Source organism: Mus musculus, chromosome 9 (genome assembly GCF_000001635.26).
Source record: "Mus musculus strain C57BL/6J chromosome 9, GRCm38.p6 C57BL/6J".
NCBI classification, from domain to species: Eukaryota; Metazoa; Chordata; class Mammalia; order Rodentia; family Muridae; genus Mus; species Mus musculus.
In genome coordinates this window covers 63,655,463-63,676,195 of record NC_000075.6, presented here as the reverse complement: position 1 = coordinate 63,676,195, position 20,733 = coordinate 63,655,463, and the positions used below count along the sequence as shown (strand labels likewise).

The 20,733-nt window shown below is 51.2% G+C and overlaps 1 protein-coding gene across 3 annotated transcripts in view; it reads left to right on the top strand.

Annotated features, from left to right (window-relative positions):
- The window catches only part of Smad3 (SMAD family member 3), a 111,229-nt gene that overhangs the window by 81,799 nt on the left and 8,697 nt on the right, over window positions 1-20,733 (top strand). For 2 of the 3 annotated variants that reach the window (XM_006510819.3, NM_016769.4), the window contains exons 2-6: window positions 8,274-8,467; window positions 8,590-8,721; window positions 9,974-10,048; window positions 12,481-12,531; window positions 20,433-20,645. In XM_006510819.3, the coding sequence (XP_006510882.3) occupies window positions 8,274-8,467; window positions 8,590-8,721; window positions 9,974-10,048; window positions 12,481-12,531; window positions 20,433-20,645 (665 nt within the window). Of the gene's footprint in view, window positions 1-8,273; window positions 8,468-8,589; window positions 8,722-9,295; window positions 9,436-9,973; window positions 10,049-12,480; window positions 12,532-20,432; window positions 20,646-20,733 lie in introns of those variants that run through there. The other variant, XM_006510821.4, reaches the window with a different exon arrangement.

Below are 20,733 nucleotides of genomic sequence, written 5' to 3'. Positions count from 1 at the left end.
TCATCCCTTCCCTACGTCCTGTCCAAAATTCATCCTGCTCCTTCTTACAGGGAAGAGAGAGGGGACAAAGACACTTATATCTGAGCCAAAGGAGGTCATCTGTGGATTCAAACAGCCTATTTGGCAGTTATAGAAAATAGAGTTTGTTGTGTAGCACCCAGGCTGGACAGCAAGCCCTGCTTCTCTGTGTTGTTGATCACATCGGATGTGACCTAACACCATATCGAGTTTTCACTTGAAAACAAGAATAGTGCCCCCACTCAGCATACCCAGGGTCCTTGTATTCTGGGACAGTGTCTGCTCTGGAGTTTGTGTCCCCTCCCACCTGTGCCTAACCATAGGCGTGCCCTTAGCCCAGGGCTCCCTGGGGAGTGGAGAAGCAGACCCCTCTGGTGCTCCTCATGTCTAGATTTTCCAGTGAAGAAGGTGCCTCTGATATCTAAGAGGGAAGGCCTGGGGGCTGCTTAATGTCTTACTTACAAGGCACAGAAAGTAACGACACCCAGATCTCTCACCACACTGTCCCCCTGTCTCTTCCTGATCCAGAGAGGCCATACTCAGAGTCTGCCCTCAGGACACCCTGACGGCCACACTGTGTGGTCCATCTCTCCATATCTCTCCATAAGGGGGCAAGGCTGGGTTCTAGGATTTTTTTGGGCAGTCCTTTGCACAGAAGGAAAATTTTTGATATGAGTACTTCAAGAGCCATAGAAGGAGAGGTCCTACATCAATTGCCTATGGCTCCAAAGCCACTCAAGACTAATGCAAGGGACCGTTAAAGCCACCACGATGTTTGTTGTTGTTGTTGTTTTGTTTTCTCCCTGTTTTTCTGGGTTAGCTTTGCCCTTTGGACCAGGAAAAAAAAAAAGGACAAAAATAAAACCCACATATAATCCAAATTAAAAAAAAAAAAAAGAAAGAAAAAAGAAAAAAAGGAAAATGTAATGATTTCTGCAGAGCAGTGAAGGCCAGAGGTGTGATGGGGGATTACATTGTTCAGATGAATGTGTGCTTCTGCTGATACAGGTGTGACTTAGGAAAGTGTGTGGCTGGGCGTGGTTTTCATCGACAAACCCAAGTTAGGCAAGAACCTCTCTGTTTTACACCAGAGGCTCCCAGGTGTTGGGAGAAACTGTGGCGAGAAAGCCACGGTTATGTAGGAGCAGAGATTTGGCTGTGGGATGAGTATCCTACTCTGACAACTTGAAAAACTAAACAGGAGCGTTTGGGGGTAAGTTCATGCTGCTTGTAGATGAATCCCGAAGGCCCAGAGGAAAGACATTCTCCACACACTAAAGATAAGGCCTTGTGAAATGACTACAGCCTGCTCGGGTCATGCAGCTGAGATCAGGGCAGGGTGTAGGAGTGAGTCACACAGGCTTTCTGTGAACTCAGGCAGCCGGAGGGAAGTTTGTCAGCCTCTCACAAGAAGATGGAATGGGCGCTTGCAAGTCGACTAAGAAGACTAATGACGGAGTCAGTGTATTAGTCGGCTAGTGCTGAGTAACAAGCCGTGCCCACCCCCCAATGGGCCATGGGGCAGCAGCTGCCTGGTACTTCCTGGTGCTCGCTGAGGTGCAGGGGAAAAGGAGGAAGAACACAGCGATTCTGCTGATGTCCCATTGTCTAGGAGCAGTCAAGGGACAAGACAGTCCTTGCGGCCGGTGCTGTCTAGTGGCTGCATCTCAGCCTTGCCTCTTGCCATGAGTGGATGTGAGTGATGCTCACAGGTGGGGTAGGGTCTTTTTTTTTTTTTTTTTTTGATATTTTCTTTATTTACATTTCAAATGTTTCCCCCTTTCCAGGTCTCCCCTGTGGAAACCCATCCCTCCTCCTCCTCCTGCCTCTATGAGAGTGCTCACCCACCCACCCACCCACTCCTGTCTTCCTGCCCTGGTATTCCCCTACAATGGGGCATCAAAGACCCTCAGGCCCAAGGGCCTCTCCTCCCACTGATGTCCAACAAGGCCATCCTGTGCTACATATGTGGCTGGAGCCATGGGTCCCTCCCCATGTATTCTTTGGTTGGTGGTCCAGTCCCTGTGAGCTCTCGGGCCTCTGGCCTGTTGGCACTGTTGCCCCCTCCATAGGGCTGCAAACCCTCTAAGCTCCTTCAGTCCCTTCTCCAACTCCTCCATTGGGGACCCCTGTGTTTAGTCCAATGGTTGGCTGCGAGCATCTGGTGGGGTAAGGTCTTTAGAAGACTTGAGCCTCAGTCTCCTTCACTGTTGCTGTTAGTACTCCACAGGATAACTGAAAAGAGAGCTCGTCTCAGGGAGAGGCCAGAGGCCAGTAGTGAGGGGTGGGGAGCGAGGGGAAGGAGAGCAAGCTCGTCCTTCAGATTTCCTCACTTCATGGCCCGGGTTTCAGAGATGTGGCCGGGGTTCAGAAGAGGTGCTGATGGAGCACGTGGAAACAAAAGGCTCCCTTCAGCCCTGATGTCCTACCTCCACCCGTTTTCAGTGCTGGTCTGGGCTTGGGAGTCTGCCTCTGCTTTTCAGAAGCTCTGTGGCCTTTGGGGAGCCTCTGAAGGTCTGAGCTAGGCAGTTAGCAGTGGGTCAAGGCTATGTTGCTTTCTCACATGGCAGTGGACCTGGTACATGTTCACGCTGACTAGGTCCTGAGGTATTTCTGGAGTTTCTATGTTCTGTTCCTGACCTGTGACCCCTTGCTGTCCCCCACATGGTTGCTGGACCATTGATAAGGAGTAGTATTGGCGTGAGGTGGCTCCAGCCCAGCCCTTTCACCCAGGCGGCACTCTGGCTGACTTCATCCTCACCATCAGCTCCAGCCTCTGGCAGGTCCGCATCCTTGGCTATGGCTCCCACCACCATTTTGGGACACTTTACAGGTCTCATTTGGAGCCAATGGGAGGAAGCTTCATTTCCTGCCACAGGAAATTGTTTGGCTGGGGAAGAATATGTTTAAAGATTAAAACCTTCTGTCCAGGGAGCTGGAGGGAGATTTTAAAGAAAGATGTTTAGGGGGGTCAACCACGAGGAAGACACTGGGTGTGGGAAGAGAACTCAGTCACAGTTGGGAAGTGGGTCTTGAGGTGGCTTCCTGGGACTGCCTTTCACAAGTCGTTTGGCCACTGGGAGAGAGGCAGGCCTGGTTTAGAGAGAGAAGCTCGTCATGAACACAGCCTTCTCTGTAACTAAGCAAGCTCATGGCAACATGAGCTCAGAATGAAGACTTAATTACTAGATTTACTCAATGGGCTCCCAGCCATGCGAGGCTTGGGAGGGTGTGTTCTGGACACATCAGCTGTGTTAAATCCAGCAGCTGGAACGCCCAGTTCACTCATACTGTTTGGTAAGTGTTGGTGTGCATTTTGAGTGGGACAGAGGGAGGAAGGAAGATCAGCCCAGGCTTTGAGGAGGAGTTGCCATGGTTGTCTCTGAAGAAGTGAATGAGACACTTTTGCCATTTTGCAGTGCGAGTGTAGATTTTAGAAGCAGAGACATGGACCAGATGACTTCTTGAAAATCTTATCAGATGACTGGCAGTCATGTGCTCAAGACCTGTCGAGAGTGACTGTCTTCCAGCCAGGAGAGCTGGCCTCTTGCTGCAGCCCTGGTACAGACTCCTGTGTGTGGCTCTAAGGCTTGTTTGACCTTTGCTTCAGACTGGCATAAGGGGTTGGATGCAGTGAGCCAGGAACACCAGAGACTTACCTTATGAGCCATCCAGCATGGTGCTGGCGGAGATGACTTGCTGTGAGCCTGGAGTCCTATGAAGGTAATAGGCACCAGGAAGACAGGAAGTCCCATGGTGGCTGCTCCTGCTGTGTTTCCATATCACCCAAGCCAGGAATGTTGGTCTCCTTCCTTAGCCAGGCATCGGGCATGGGAGTGAGGCAGGGAAGAGGCACAGGAGGTTACTGTGCAGTGGGTTACTGTTGCCTGATGTGTTTGCACTCTTCCCAGAGCTACACAAAGTGTCTTAGGTCTCATACGAGTCTGGTGATGGGACTTCTATTTCAGATAAAGATGTAAAGCCTGAAGTTATAAGTGGTTTGCTCAAATTCATAGAGTTGCTAAACATGGGAACAGTAAATCCAGGCTTAGACAAGTCCAGAGTCTTCACCTCTCTCGCCTGGTATAAATTACAAATAAACTACCCACACCTAAAGTGTACCGTCTGGTAAATTTCAACTTGTATCTGTCCATAAAACCATCACAATCAGATGACAAATAGAGCCGGCATCCTGCTGATATCTCCCTTCCCTTGGTGAATCCGTCCCTCCCATCCCTGCATGCATGCTTCACCTTCCCAGGCGGCTGCTAAGCTGTTCTCCCAGAGTGGATTAATTTGTATTTCTACCACAGTTTGCTGGGCATGATGGTGATGCCTGCCTGTAGTCCCAGCACTTAGGAGGTTGAGTCAAGAGGATTGCACAAGTTTGAGGCTGGCCAGGGAGCTATATTGTACCAGCCATCACCAATGCTAGTGTGACATCTATGCCAAAAAACAAAGGAAGCGGTTACAATTTTACACAAAAAAGAACAACCCAGTTTCTCTCACTTATGGGATCAATCTGCTCACTGTACCATAGGCCAATAATCTTTTAATTGTCAGTCACCCTTTGTGTGGACATATCAGTGCACTTAGATGTTTGTGCTTTTGTGGACATACTGTGTTGTTTCCACTGGGGAATGCTCACAAGCAGACTAGGTGGACCCTATGGTGGGTTTTGGGTTTGGATGTGAAGTGTATCCTGGAGGGTCATATGTCTGAACACTTCGTCCTAAGCTTTCATAGCACTGGAAGATTATGAAACCTTCAGGGGTAGAACTACACTGGAGGAAGTCACCGGAGGTAGGCTCCCTTCGAGGTGTCACAGCCTCCTGCTCACTCTGCTTCCTGAGCACATATGCAGTCTGTCCAGCTGACTTACTGATCCTGATATGTCTTCTGCAGTGATGGGTTGTAGTTCTCTGGAAGCCAAAATAAGCTATTTCTTCCTTAAGTCTCTTTTTTTCAGAGTACTTTATTACAGCAACTAACTAAGATGAAAGCTGGTACCAGGAGTGGGGTGAAGTCCATCACAGTGGGAAGTCAGGAAGCAGGAGCCCCAGGTGGCTGGTCACAGTGCATACACAGCCAGGAAGGAGACTGAGATGAAGGCTTGCCTAGCTCATGTCTTCCTTTGTCCAGGATCTCACCCCAGAGACTGGTGCTACCCAGAGTGGGTTACTCTCCTTATCTCAGTGAACCTGATTGGGATAATCCTCCGCAGACATCACAGAGACCCATCTCCCAGGTTCTTCTAGGTTCATCAGATCGACAGTTGAGACTGACCATCACAGTTTTGGTCAGAGTATTTAATCACAGCAACTGAAAAAGAAACTATTACAGCAAGCTTTTGCTTTGGACTTTTAAGGAAACTCCCTAGTTGTCTCTCAGAGCCATTGTATCACTGTTTTCCATGCGTGATGTTTAAGAGTTCTGGTTGCTCCACACCATTGCCAGCACGTGGCACACACGGTCCTTTTAAATTACAGCTGTTCTGATGGTCATATGGTGGCATCTCATTGTATATAGTTACGTTTTGCTTTATGTATATGGGTATTTTGCCTGCATTTATTTATGTCTGTGTACCATGTGTGTGCCCAGTGCCTGAGGAGGTCAGAAAAAGGCACCAGAGACTCTGGGACTAGAGTTACGGATGCTTGTGAACCTCTGTGTGGGTGCTGGGAACCAACTTTGCTCCTCTGCAAGAACAGCACGTGCTTTTAACTGTGGAGACATCTCTCCTGTCCCTTCGATTTAATCCACGCTTTCCTTCTTAGTAATGACATAGAACATCTTTGCCATCTTTAACTTTTTAAACTAGCATTTGATTAAGGGAATCACCTGCTATTTGAATGTTGGGTTGCTTTTGGCATTCTTTATCCTAGAAAGGACCTCTGTGAGATATATTCTTTGCCGGTGTTCTCCTCTGACTTGTTACCTCTCTTTTTGTCCAAGTTTTATACCGATCAGAAGCCTCTCTCCTGAGTCCCATTGTATCGATATGTCAACTTTGACTTTTACGGACAGTGTTTTTGGTGGAGCAGCTGAGAAATCACTGTCTGGTCACAGAGTTCCTCAATGGTTTGAGATTTATTCTTTGACCCTTAGTTTCTACAGAGGTGTAAGGTGCAGGTTGAAGTTCATTTTTCTTAGTGTGGATCTTCAGGAGGCTCAGCACCACCTGCTAAAGGATTAACCCGTCCCTGCTGGTGTGTCTTTGGACTTTCGATACAAGTCAATGTCCCATGTATATGTGACGGTCTTTGTTGGGTCTTATTGGTGTCATGGTCAGTTTTGAGGATGTCGGCACACTACTTTGATGATGGAAGCACTCTTGCTTTTTTTTTTTTCCATCTACTGTTTGTCTTTGTGCATGTATATGTGTACTTGTGTGGGTTTGTGTGTGTGCAGGTATGCTGATGTGTGCAGGGACCTAGGCACATGTTCGAATGTCTGTGGCTGCCAGAAGGTAGCTTTGGCTGCTGTTCCTCAGGTGCCATCCACTTTGTTTTTATTCTTTGGGACAGGGTCTCATTGACCTTGGTCTCACCATATAGGCTAGGCAGGGATCTGGCTGTCCCGCCTCCTCTGTGCACTACCCAAGCCAGCTCTTCTCACATGGGTTCTGGAGACAGAACTCCTTGTGTTCTTACACTCGCAACGCAGGTACTTTGCTAAGTGGATCGTCTCCCTAGCACCCGTTGTTACTTTGAAAGCAAGAGGATACCCCTCCCAGTGCCCAGGAGGGACTCTCCAGCTCCACTCTTCCTCATGGCTGGCATGGCCCTTCTCTGGCCATTTCTCTCCTGTCCCCCTCTTTCCCATCAGAGAGGTGGCCACAGCATCCAGCTAACCTTGTGTTGAGGCTTATGTCATACCCTGGAGGGACAGTGTGGCCACCTCCCTTATCTTTGGGGACTTCGGTAAAGAAAGTGAGGGGAGCTGAAGGATTTTGTCTCCATCTACTACGAACCACTCTCTTGTTGCCTCTTCTTTGACCCCAACTCAGCCCCCGCTTGCCTAGGGCTGGCTTAGAGAATAACAGCAGTCACCGGTAACACTGAGAGGATTTCTCCCCAGGTGGTGCTCTGCAAAGTGCTTTCTAGTAGAGATCAGGTGAGGGGAGACTGTCCCCATCTTACACATGGGGCAGTTGAGGGTCCTAGTGCCCAGGCTTGCATAGTCAGGAGCATCTTCAGGTCTTAGGATTTCACATCTGGCTGCCTTCCTCCTGTGCCTCAAGGGCTAGTTTCAGGCTGTCCTCTCTTGTTCAGCTCTGTAATTACTGTTTTCAGCTGTAGGGGCTCCTTGGTCTGGGCCTCATGGGAGGGAGGTAATTACATCCTTCCACAAGTCCTTAGTCAGCAGCTCTCAGTCCCTGTGACCAGGCCTAGCACTGACCTTTGTCCCTCCCTATTCCAAGCCAGTAGCTTGGAGATTATTTGGACCCTGGTTGGCTCTGGTTGACACATCTGGCCAGCCCCTCTATTATAAAGTACTCATAAAATCTGTTGAATTCAGACCCATACGTGCCATAGGGACAGAGGGACAGCTTTCAGTGGCCCTCTGCTAGTCTGGCCCAGCTACTAAAAAACATCATGCCCTCAACCCTGGGCTCCTAGAACAGCTTTCTTGTAGAAAGGACAGTCTTGCTTCTCCTAATCTATACTCGCCACCCCACCGCCTCCCAACCTGTGGACCCCACACAGCCAGACTTATTGTAGGGCCTGTTGTGCTCACATGTGTACACGTACACAGTCCATTCAACATCTAAGAGGCCATTTTTTGCTTTCAGAGAAAAGTAGGACTCCCTGCCAGGTCAGCTCTCCAGGCCATTCAGCTTCCTTTTGTAGTCTTATACTTGGCTTCCACCCTGTTCAGCAGTCTCCTCTACGGGGCCAGACTGGTGGCATGTATATCTACTTAGGCTTAGTTCAAGAAGGTCCCCTTCCTTGAGAGCTGCTACTCTGAGAACCCTGGAGCCTATTGGGTACAAGAGCCTCTCTTCCAGCCTAGGGGACCTCAGCCTTCCTTAGTGGGCCTCCTTGTTTCTTTTGGGAGCTGGGACCCTGTTCAGCAAGAACAGTTAACAGTGGTGCTCAGACCTCCTGGTCCCCTGTGTCTAGGGGAGAAATGAACGCAAATGGGCCTGCCAGCAGCCTTGAACTCCCCAGGAGCTGCTGGGAGCTGGACTTAGGAGACGGCAGTCCAAATCTACTTAACTGACACTTTCTGTTCCTTCTTTGCCATGGCAGGTCACTGGATGGTCGGCTGCAGGTGTCCCATCGGAAGGGGCTCCCTCACGTTATCTACTGCCGCCTGTGGCGATGGCCCGACCTGCACAGCCACCATGAATTACGGGCCATGGAGCTCTGTGAGTTTGCCTTCAACATGAAGAAGGATGAAGTGTGTGTAAATCCTTACCACTATCAGAGAGTAGAGACGCCAGGTGTGTGAGTGTGTCCCTGCCCTCCCCCTCCTACCTACTCAGGAGGGTCTCAGAAGCCCTTGGGGCTGGGACCTCAGTGCGCTGGCACTGATCCACCTCTGTTGTGTCTCTCTTGGGGACAGTTCTACCTCCAGTGTTGGTGCCACGCCACACCGAGATCCCGGCCGAGTTCCCCCCACTGGATGACTACAGCCATTCCATTCCCGAGAACACTAACTTCCCTGCTGGCATTGAGCCCCAGAGCAATATTCCAGGTAGGTACGGGTGGCAGCAGAGGTGGCCAGGAGGCAGGGGTGGTGCCATTTCCCCATCTTCTCCAGATCGTGGGCATACAGCAGCAGGCTCTTGAGCCCTGACTCTGAACCGCATCCCTGCCGGGAATGATCAGTGGCTGGAGCTCCCCTAACGATGTTTTTCTTGGCACAGAGGACCCTGTGACCCTTCTGCGGGGCCCCAGTGCCGTCATTTATTTTCGAAGCGGAAATAGCAACACTGTGTCTCTCCTCGCCCTCCCAGCCCATAAAGCTGGCACGCAGGCAGGTTCCCCAAAGGGTAGGGGCTGCAGAGGGTGAGGTGGAGCAGCAGAGGGCCCTGTAAGTACCTTGAGCTTTGGACTGGGCAGAGTGGGAGTTGAGGCAGTAAACAGAATGTGCTCCATTGTCAGAGTGCCAGTGTTTCTAGAAGCCCCTCACTTTCATGCAAATAATGCGTGAATCACTGCCAAGCACTTGGGCATCCAGGGAAGCTGTGCTCGGCCACACTAGGGCCAAGCAGGGTAACTTTTGCTTTCGGGGCAGTGATCCAGCTGTGTTCCTTTTAGAGTGTTCTAATTTGGATGTGGCTTTCACTCTGGGTTGGTTTACTGGACTGAGGTTGGCTGTGGCCCGTGTCTTGGGTCAGAACGCATGCAAGCAGAGGCCAGTTGTCTGGCTTCTCAGATCTATGCAGGTAGCGCTGGTCTCCGGGGGGTAAGTTGTCCACTCCCTGTCAGATGGCAGACCATGGAGGGCTAATGCAGGCTGGGAAGGCTAGGCAGAGTTCCCAGAAACAGGTCACCGAGGGAGCCACCACTGAATTGCACTCTCGCTGGGGAGTTAAGCCATATCCCCCTAAGACAGCAGTGACCGGAGTGGCCAATCTGTACAGGGACAGGCTCAAGGCCACAGCAACTCAGGGGACAGAGATGGTGAAGCAGGCATGTCCTAAAGCCTCCCTTCTTAACCCTGACCTTGAAGGACAGGAACAAGTCATTTACGTATGTTGTAGGCCTAGAGCAAGGGATTGCAGAGATGGGCGTCAACGCGTTAGGATCCAGGCTGGGAGGCAGAGGGCAGACGTGGACAGGTCTGAGCATGGCAGAGTCCGGGAGCTGACCCTTTCCCAGGTTTCTTCTAGGTGCCCTGTTCCTGGAAGTGGAATGAATGCATGGTATATAGGCTACCAAATGGCATGCCAGAGCCAGGGTTGCGTTAATTTTAATAGAACTGCCTGCCTCTTACCCCCCAGAAACCCCACCTCCTGGCTACCTGAGTGAAGATGGAGAAACCAGTGACCACCAGATGAACCACAGCATGGACGCAGGTCAGTAGTGTGGGCGGTGTCTGCGGCCTTTTCCCTCCCTTCTGCCTCGCTGCTTCCTCCCTGCCTAGTGTTTATAGAGTAATACCCCTCGTGTGCCTCATACATCCCTCTGCGGCAGGAACACAAAGTAGTTTTACTGACAGTGTAGCCTATCCCCAGATGTTCAGGCGTTAGGCCACCTGGGTGTGGTGCTGGCAGAAGGTGCGAGATGGGCTTGAACACACGAAGTGCAGGGGGCCAGGGAGAGAACCTGGATGGAGGAACAGCCTTTCCTGGTGGCGGGCAAAGACATCAGTAGTGACTTTTTAAAAAGAGAAATCTACGTATATGTGTGTGTGTGTGTGTGTGTGTGTGTATCTATCTATCTATCTATCTATCTATCTACCTATCTATCTATCTATCTATCTATCTACTGTCTGCTTGTCTGTCTTTATGTAGTGGCCAAATGCGACCAGTGTGTATCTGCTGGGAGGGACTGAGCTAGCTCTCTCCTGCTGTTCCCAGATGTCTCCCATGTCATATGTTAAGGGACTAAATTGGTTCCAAACCAGCAGCTTCTTGAACAGAGCCCCAGCTGCCACGCGGGACCTGTTCTGCATTGTGTAGTGGGCGAGGAGGGAGAAAGGGGTCTGGCAGCTGTTCTACTCCCACAATGGTGAGCTGTCTCACGCTTGGGCTGCAAGAGGTCGCACAATCCTCAAAGGGGTGAAGAGGGATCGCATGTGTGCTAGTCACTGGAGTGTTATGCTTTTAGGTCAAGCGCACCCCCCCCCCAAAAAAAACCACAGACATCCCAGCATGTGGCTGGCAGCACAGACCCAGCTGGAATGCATGGAAGACCTTCCTGTACTCTGTGCCAAGTGACCGCTGCACACTTGCAGCTACGGAGTGCTGGCATGGGAAGGGAGCCAGCTAGGCAGCCTCCCTCCAGCTGCAGAGCTTCTCATCAGCCTGCTTTCTCTCCCCCTTCTCTGTGTGGAAAATGACTGTTATAAACAAACATCAGCAGAATGACCAGTGTGTGGGGAGGGCTGGCCATGTATGCTTTCCCTGGCTCCAGTCTGCTTGCTCCCTCTGTTTGCTTCCATCTCTTTAAACTCTGTTCCCTCTCCTGTACCTCTCTTCTCCCCGAAGGGCTCTGTGGGGGCCAGGATTTGTGTACTCAGCCAACCTAGGCACGGGTGGGTGAAGGCCTCTCTTTGTTCTTTGTTTTTCTTCCAAGTAACCCACGTGGCTCCTACGCTAGTTGCTCATGGCCTTGGCTTTCCTACCAGGTGAGATGTGGAAGTTTCTCTGGTTAGAGGGTCACCCAGATGGCCCTCAAGTCTCCCCTGGCAGCACATGTGCCCTTTTGACTAACCTTAGACCTTTATGATTTGAGGTACCGCAAAATAGGAAACAAACAACCATTGAATGCTTCCTGTATGCCAATCCTGGCGTTAGATTTTTTTTTTTTTTTTTTTTTGGACCAGGAGGAAAATTAGGGCCTAGTAATGTTAATATAGTTTTGCCCAAACCACATGGCTGATATGCAATGCAGCAAGTTGTCTAAGCCCTATTATGGCCTCTGAAATTGTTCTTTATCTTCACTGGGTCAGGTGCTGCCACAGGGGAAAAGAGGAAGCCTGGGACCCTTGGCTCTCTCAGAGCTCAGAGCCCTGCTGGGGTGAAATAAAAGAGCCCCAGGGACAGCTCAAGGCAGCTTCAGGGCTCAGCCTCAAGGTCTAGTGGATGTCAGGGGGTGGGGCGAGGCTGCAAGACATTCATAAATAACTAACTATGCTCCAAAGCACATGGGCCTTTGGAAAAATGCAGACCTGATCTCTCTCTTTCTCTCTCTCTTACACACACACACCTTCTTGGTAGCTAGGGGTAGAGAGAAGATCAGAGCATGAATTAGGCAGAATTAGACTTCTCCATGTGCCCTCTCCTGCCGTGTACAAGGGATCAAATCAGTTGCTGAGTTGCAGGATTTCTGAGGCAGATCTGTGAGTTTTCCTGAGGCAAGTTCCAGGTACTTGAGAGCTAGACTGTGAGTCGGCAGTGTGGGAGGGATGGAGGCTACCCTCCACAGCCCAGGGCTGTGCAGTGCAGGAACAGGTCTCCTTGTTATTTCATTTCCTTGGGGATTGTCAGTCTTTCCTGAGGGCAGGCAGGTGTGTGAGCTAGCCTAGCTGGGCCCACCGCAGCCTGTACTAGAGCCTGGCTTAGGTGCTAAGGTGGAAGGTGGTTGAGGGGGGCCTCTAAAGCTACCTACTCAACTTGTCTATTCCACAGATAGGACAACATGCCTAGCTATGTAGTTCTTGAGGTTAGGCCCAGGCTCCTGAGACTCAAGGCTTGGTCTAGGGTTTCCTTGTGGCATGGGGAGTGACCCTGTCTTGATTGTGGAGTGCTCCAACCATGTCTTACAACTGTGTCTCACCTTGCAGGTTCTCCAAACCTCTCCCCGAATCCGATGTCCCCAGCACACAATAACTTGGGTGAGTAGCCATCCTTAAGGTGGGGACTGCCCCACTCCTGGCTGTAACTCAACTGATTGCCTCAGTGGGAAGGGACAGTGAAGGTGAGCCCTGCCCCCTCCTTCACTATCAGCCCAGCTCAACCCACGGGGTTTCTGGTTACAGTGATCCTTGGGTCACCTCAGAACAGGGAAACCTGAGATCAGTGGCCCGTAGGAAAGACAGTCTATGCTGAGGTTCGTATTTCCCCTGGGAAGCGGTCAGACGTGAGTGAACGAAAATCTCCCAGACCTCAGACCCAGGAGACAGGGGGGGCTTGGTCAGCCAAACACACGTGTGTGGCTCCGGGCAAAGCCACAAGCAGCTGCCCAGACTCGGCCTCTGGCTCCCAGAAGCTTGCTTCAGACACACGTTGGTATTTCAGCAGAGTATATCATCTCATAATAATTTGTTATTAAAACAGCAACATATAAGGAATTTGGGGAGAAAGCAGTGTGCCCACGATTGCACTGCCTAGCACAACTGTCTTACCGTGGTCTGTCTGGTACTTGTGAGAGCAGTGTATTCCTGTGCTCCATGCCACAGTAGCCATGGCCTGTCTGCCTTGCCCGTTCTCTGCCTCTGTTCCTCTGAAAATGTTTCTCCATTTGGCCGTCTTGATTATTACTGTGTTATCTCACGGTGTTTATGTCAGCTGACCCCACTGTTCCCACAACAGTGTTCAGCTGTTGGACTGCGGGTCAGAGTTCTGAGGGCCACCCTGCCAGCCTGCTAGCATCTCTTCAGCGTGGGAGAGGGAGGCTTTGCAGGAGTCCTTGGGGCTAGAAACGGCAGAAGGGCTCAAAACAGATGAGAGGCCCATGCTTTTATTAAAGGTAGCTTTTGATTTTCTGGTTTGTAGTTTGAAAAAAAAATTAAGTGTGGATTCACAGGGTTGGGAGTGTGGAGTCAAGGCTGGCCCTTGCTTTCCAGCTCAGGAAAAGCAACTGATCACGGTGAAACACTTTGGAGTGGCGGACAGACATTGGACAGGCCGTGGTGCCCATTTGTTTCAAGACCTTGGCAGATATCAGATAAAACTCATCTTCTAGAATATTGGGAGATGGATGACGAGCCTTTGAAATGTGCTGGTGTGTGGGTGGAACAAAACATGACTTGAGATACAGTTTAAATCTTTGTCACATAATACTGAGGGGCTTGGCTGAGGGAAGGTCACATCCCTGATAGTGGAGGGACTGAGTTATTGAAAACAAACTGAAACTAGAAGCCAACTGTGAGCTTGACCCGGGGCTTCCCGCACTGGGATTGCTTTAGGTTTACTTTTGGAGCCATTTCACCCCACTGTTACCAGGCAGGTACCACTGTGGTGGGTACTTATCTTTGAAGCCATCAAGGTCACAGGCCAGTCTGAAGGTGGCAGTGGCCTTGGGCCAGATTCTCTGGCTAAGGATCCCCCACATGCTTTTAGCTCTTAGACCTGGGGAGAAGGGCTGAGAGGGGAAGAGCAAGTTGGGGACAGGGTGAGTATTTCTTGGGATCTCTGCAGGGTACCCCAAGGGCTGCTCTTCATAGCCATGGGCAGAAGCGTGGCAACTTTCACGTCACGGGTCAGGAGATGAAGTGGCTAGGAGAGCCTCTGTACTCAGCTGTACAGCTACCTCCAGAGAAGCTGGCTTTGTATTTTGCCTTCCTCAATCTGTACAGTGTACAGATGTCAGGGGAGAATCCGTACCGTGTCTAGAGCCATGCGGAGGAGAATACTTAGACCTTCACAGCCCGCTCACATCTGTGTTCACTTGTGGTGCCAAGGAAGCAAGCATTGAGTAGGGGGCTGTATATGCCTGAGAAGAAGCCATTATGTAGGCAATGAGATGGGGGCAGGGGGGTGGGATGCAGACAGAAGACATGTATGCTCCAAGAAAGTCAGCAGTATGGCGGTCATCAGCTGGTGGGGAGGGCAGGGGCCAGGTGAGGCTGAGCCCTGAATTCCACCTCACCCCCCCAACCACAACGTGAGGTTGCCGGTATGCTGAAGGGGTCGCGGTGGGGTCTTCATGGCAGCTCCCTAGAGGTAATCTGGCCACTGTATAGAGTATGCATTTGATAAGAAGTTACTGGAGAAGAAGCAGAGGGAAACCCAAGTAGTTGGTGGCTACCCTGAGGGAAGTTGGAATGAACCGGATGGGACAAACCTCAGAGAGGCCTGCCCTCCCGAGGTGTGAGGGGCCTGGAGAAAATTGACCGAGGTTGCTCTGCCTTACAGCCTCCCTGGGGAGTCAGGGAGGCTGGGGTCCAAGGCCCAGAGTGGCAACCATTGCTTCATGTCTGCTGTTGGTCCAAGGGGAGGGCATTGTTACAAAGCACACAAGGCCTATGTGAAGCCTTTTCCAACCAAGTCCTACGGTAGGTAGCATAGAATACCTCCAAGAAAGGGGGAAATCCCTTCCATTTTGTGGCCTTCCCACAATCAGGTGGCTGCTAGGAACTTCTCTTCCTTATCCACTGATCATTCCAGCAAGTCCAATCAAAGAACAGCATTGAAAGGCTTGTCTGACATCATGGGAGTAGGTAGGATTGGGGAGAGGGGGGCCTGTCTGGGAGAAAGCCAGAGGGACACAGGCTGGTCTATTATTAAGGGAAATCAGATCAAGAACTCAAGCAGGGCAGGAACCTGGAGGCAGGAGCTGCTGCAGAGACCATGGAAGGGTGCTGCTTACTGGCTTGCTCCTCGTGGCTTGCTCAGCTTGCTTTCTTAAAGAACCTAGGACAACCAGCCCAGAGATGACCTCACTCTCAATGGGCTGGGCCCTCACCTGTTGGTCACTAATTAAGAAAATGCCCTACTGGGTTGTCTATAGCCTGATCTTACGGAGGCATTTTCTTAACCAAGGTTCACCTGCTCTCAGATGACTCTAGCTTGTCAAGTTGATATGTAACTAGCCAGCACAGTGCTTTCGAGAAAAAGATGAGGGTATCTCAAGGTTACAGGTGTGCCTTCTAAAGATCTTGTTATGAAGTTGTTAGGCAAGTGTACAGCATCCAGTTACTTCTCTCATCCCTTCCCCACTCCGGGCCAGGCCCCAGCTCAGGTCTGGGGAAGGATGCGCTTTCAGCCACAGTAAAGCCACTTCTCGAAAGCAGTGGTACAGTTACCTGGGTGATGAGGGCCCAAAGGCATGACTGAGCCCCAGCTGGCCCCGGGGAACCCCTGACATTGTTGTTTCTCTGAGCAGGGGCTGTGAGCTGGGCTTGTTCCTATCAGACACATCATGCTGGGTGGGTCACCTGGAACTTCCTACGTGTCTAAGTCAGGAAGGTTGAGGAAAACAGGGGACGGAAGTAGCAGGTTAGGGAAAGGTGACAGTTGGATCCCTCTGGTGAGTAAGCTGTTCCCTGCTTCACAGTGACACATGTAGGGTGTGTCTGGGGTGTGGAAACCAAGGTCCTCATGAGAGCCCTGGGGCAGCAGAGAGCTGGAGCCTATTGAGGTAATAGCTTCCTGGAGTGCCTATGACAGGGAAGGCGGGAGAAGACAGGGCTGGGTTGTAGGAGCGATGAAAGACCCCAGAAATGAAGAGAAGCCAGCTGGGTCCATGCTGCTAGACAGGTACTTTGTAAAGGCCACCTGTAGCTGCAGCCTTCGGTGGGCGTGTGAGAACACAGGCAGGTGCTTAGGCAAGTAGCTCACTAGGTACATCCATGCAAGCGTGAAGACCTGACCACAGATCCCAAGAACCCATGTAATGCTGGATGTGGTAGCATTCTACAGCAAGATGGGAGGCAGAGACTGGAGACTCCTGGAAGCTCATGGGCCAGCTGAGCAGGAGACCCTGTCTCAAACACGGTGGAAAGTGGGGACTGACACCTGAGGCGGTCCCAAGGCACATGCCTATCACACACACACACACACACACACACACACACACATACACACACACACACACACGCATGCACAGAGAGAGAGAGATGTGAGTGTTTTCTGGAATTAGTAAACTGGTCCGAGGCTGCAGGAGCTTGCCCTCATTCCTCTGCATGCCTTAGCTCTCTGCCTTAACCTCAGAGACTAGAGTTAGGACCCAGATGCTGGGGTTACAGAGGAGCAACCCCCGTAGTACATGAGAAAGTGCCCAGGTGGCTGGGCATGGGATTTCTTTGCATGAGGGAATGTCTTATGCCACCTGTGTTGGGCCTTGCTACTCAGAATCATACAGATGGGGCAGGACACTCCACTGAAAGGGAACAACTGAGGAAGAGACAGCTGAAAGGATATGGAGTTGGAGGATGGAGTCCTGAAGACTGAGCCAGACCTGCTCTCAATGGGTCGGGAGGGCCCAGACTAGCCCGGCTTCTGTGCTTTGACCTCAAGTCCTATGGTTATACCCCCTGTGCAGATCTTTGCCCATCGCCTGCTTCAGTTCAGGGGAAAGTTGATGTGCCCCCCTCTCCTCCCCTCTGCTTCTGCCAACTGGAATCTTTTGCACATGTTTTTAATAGGCACCCCTTAATCCGAGTGTCGCCTTCTGGGTTTTATTCTGTTTTCCTTTCCTTAAACAAAACAGAGAGCCTGTGCCAGCTTGGAGCAGGGCTTGGAACTGAAGCCAGCCAATGTGTTAGGCTGGCCTGGGGCCAGTGGAGAATTGAGTGCCCCATGCCATTTGAGAAGCCTGCCTGACACCATGCTGGTAGAGGTGGGGGCCCTGATGGCTGGGGCTGGAGGCTTCATGTCTCCAGCATTTTGGTTCTGGGAGGGTATTAGCAGGGACTGGGCAGGCTAGTTGAAACTGGGCTATGTGGAGTCAAAAATCTAATCGAACACTCCAGGTGATTGGAAGCCTTGGTCGACAGAGCAAACTCGTGCTCCTCAGAGAATCAGCTGATGCAGTGTTGCTCTGAGAGGAGTCTTGAGTAGCAGGTCTTCAGGGTCGGTGTAAACTGCATCGGCATCTGTTGGGAAACTTTGAAACCTGGGGCGTGCTCACTCCAGGGAATGGCAAGGTGGCCGGAGCAGCTAAGCCCATGTTGGCTGGATCTCGAAGCACACTTTGTTCAAACCTTGGTAGATCCGAAAGCAGAGAGTGGAACCAGAACTCAGGGAAGGCTGTAACCCCCAAGGCCTGCTTCCAAAGGGACCTACATCTGCCAGCTTGGCCCTGTGTCACAAAGGTTTCATAACCTCCTTAGACAGTACCACCAGCTGGGGACCAAGTATTCGAACGTATGAGCTTATAGGGTGCATTACAGGACCAAACCACAACTATGGCCCCTTTCTGTTCGGTCTTTTAGGAAGCTCAGAGTCGAGCTGTCAGTATCTGATACCACATACTTATACCAGTGGTAGTTCTCCTCTCGCCAGAGTCGTGACTTTTGCAAGAAAAGAATTGCATATGGGGCAGGGGCAGGGCTACCACTATAGGAAGATAGAGTAATTATACTTTTTTGCTTTGTACCTGCTATGGCTGGAATGCCTGAAGGACCATCTAGGGCTGATAGTGGAAATGGAGGGAGAGAGAGAACTCAAAGGCACAGCCATGTGCAGCGAATTAAAAGCCACACAGGGGGCTATCCTATTCTACCTGTTTCTGAGTCAGAGTTGAGTCAGGTACTCTCTGAAGTGGCAGCCTTCAAGTTGTGTGCCCTGGTGCCATGACACAACTGCTGTGAGTCCTGATGTCGTGTCCATCTGAGCTCAGCCTCCCTCCTTTGCTGCTCCGGGTGCCTGGACCATCACAGAGCTGTTTAGAGGAGGGTACAATATCTCCTTGGGAAGGCCTTTTTCTACCCCAAAGCTCACCTTTCCCAGAACAGTGTTCCTCCAGGTGTGACAGACACTCTGGGTGACCTGCCACCTTTGTTTGGATTGGTAGGTGTCAGTGTTCCTAGGACTAAGCCCATGGAATTCTAGGGAGGACTTTGAAATTTGGGGGTGAGGGAGATAATTGTGCTATCCGGGTTACTGAGGAAGGCAGGGCTGACCTGGAGCAGCCAAAGCTGCCTCTTCAGAGTGACACATGCCAGGAGCACAGTGACCGAGATGGCCGCTTTAGTTGTCTTCTAGAATCAGTCTTGACACAGACTAGGAAACAGACCAGAGTAGGAGATCATGTCCCTAAGTATACACCTCAAGGTCACTAGAGCCTGTACCCGGGCAGTAGCAGCTAGTGGTACTGACAGGTCACCTGGACACTTTAAACCTTGGCTAGCCCTGGTTTCTTTTTTCTTTTTTTATACAAAACAAAACAACCCAAAGTGTCCAATGCAACATAGCTCACATTCTAGTGGCCACATTGTTTAGAATCTAGCTTATCTCGTTGGAATGTGGAAGCGTGGAGCAAAGCCAGGGCCGGACATGGCTGATGTGGCTCAGCCCAGCCTCAGGAGCCAGGGGCACAGGCCACAGCTGCTCCTGTCCCATCACTCCCTTCTCCATACAGTAGCTTTGATCCTCTGCCTCTGTGCTCCTGGCCTCTTACTCAACTGTGAGAACAGGGAGAAAGGAAGCTTTGTTCTTCTGGAAAGTCAAGAGAGGATCAGGGAGTTCTTAGGTCCATAGTCAGGGTTATTATCACTGTTGGTACCATACGCTATTTGCTGCATGGCCACATCTTACTCGAGTTAACTCGGGGAATCCACTGATGGCTCCAGTGGGCAGGGGTGATTTAGAGCTGACATAGGAAACATGAATGAAGTCATGCTGGTTCAACATAAAAGGGCAGTGGCTTTCAGTGGGGAGTGCTTCCAACCTGTAGAACACATCTGACAGTACTAGGAATAGTTTTTATTGTCAGTACTTGAGAGGGTGAGGTATATATATATATGTGCTATTAGTATCCAGTGAGTACAGGCTGAGGGTGCATTTGACCATCCCATAATTATCTAGACCCCCTTTCTCTCAGGCAGCCATATGCCCTAGCTTCGGGTGTGCTGAACTGGGGCTGTCTCTGGCTATATGTACTGTGTAAAGTGTCAGGATTGGGGCTGGGTCCTCACCTCACTCTTACAAGGACCATGTGCCTGGGCTGCAGGAGTTCGGGGCCACTTTGTCACCCCGGGGCCGTCTAGGCCCTTCCCCATGGACAACACAGCAGCTGCTGTTCTTTGGCTTGGCCACTTAAGGGATACTGAGCACGGGCCCCTAGCCACTCTCCAAATTGCCTGGCAGGCAACAGACAGGATTCTCAGGCCAATGCTGAGCCATCCCTATTCCCTCCATCAGAGCCTCATGCAAGGGAAGAGAGAGGACTTTAGGACCTCATAGTCAAGTTGGATAGTTGGGACATTTATGGATACCAGCTTGCACAAAAACACACAAAATCACCAGGTGGCTGCACAAATACTTGGGAGTCCTCCAGAGCAAGAGTCTGAGGTAGATGGTGCAGTGAGCAGTAGGTGGACTATTTAAATGGGGCAGAGTGGGCTTAAAGCCCTTCCCTAAGGCCAGCAGTAGAGCTATAGTGTGGAGGAGCGGTTGGAGGCGGCAGTGTGCAGGCAGTCCCGCAGGAGGTTGTGGGATTATAAGAGAACAGTTGCCAGGACCCTGCCTGCCAAGGGGACCCTGCCTGCAGAGGGGACCCTGCAAGGGGCTGCTGTAGAGTGTGGTGTGGCCCACACCACAGCCAGAATACACTTGGGGTTGCTTATAGTGCTGGTCGGTCCTGACCCGTTTCATGTTTGGGTTAGCCTTTCTCCAAAAGCTGCTTCTGTTCACAGAAAAGCCAGACACTGGGGCAGGCTGCCTGTCAGCCCACTGTGAACCCAGTGTCTCCTCTTCTATAGGCTGTCAGGGTCTCCCCTAAATTCTGAGGATCTCACTCTCTAGCACCCTGAAGGGTTTGTGCAATGGGCATTGGGAGGTCAGAGGAGGAGAAAGTCTTCCAGAGCCTCCCTGAATACCTATTGACCTGGCACACCCCATGTCTCTTCAGACCTACAGCCAGTCACCTACTGTGAGCCGGCCTTCTGGTGCTCCATCTCCTACTACGAGCTGAACCAGCGAGTTGGGGAGACATTCCACGCCTCACAGCCATCCATGACAGTAGATGGCTTCACTGACCCCTCCAACTCGGAGCGCTTCTGCCTGGGCCTACTGTCCAATGTCAACCGGAATGCAGCCGTGGAACTTACAAGGCGACACATTGGTAATGTACTCGTCCCCACCCCTGCCTCCTGGGGACACTGAGACCCCCAGCACTGGGTGCTGTAGGACCCAGACAGAGGAGGTGGGAG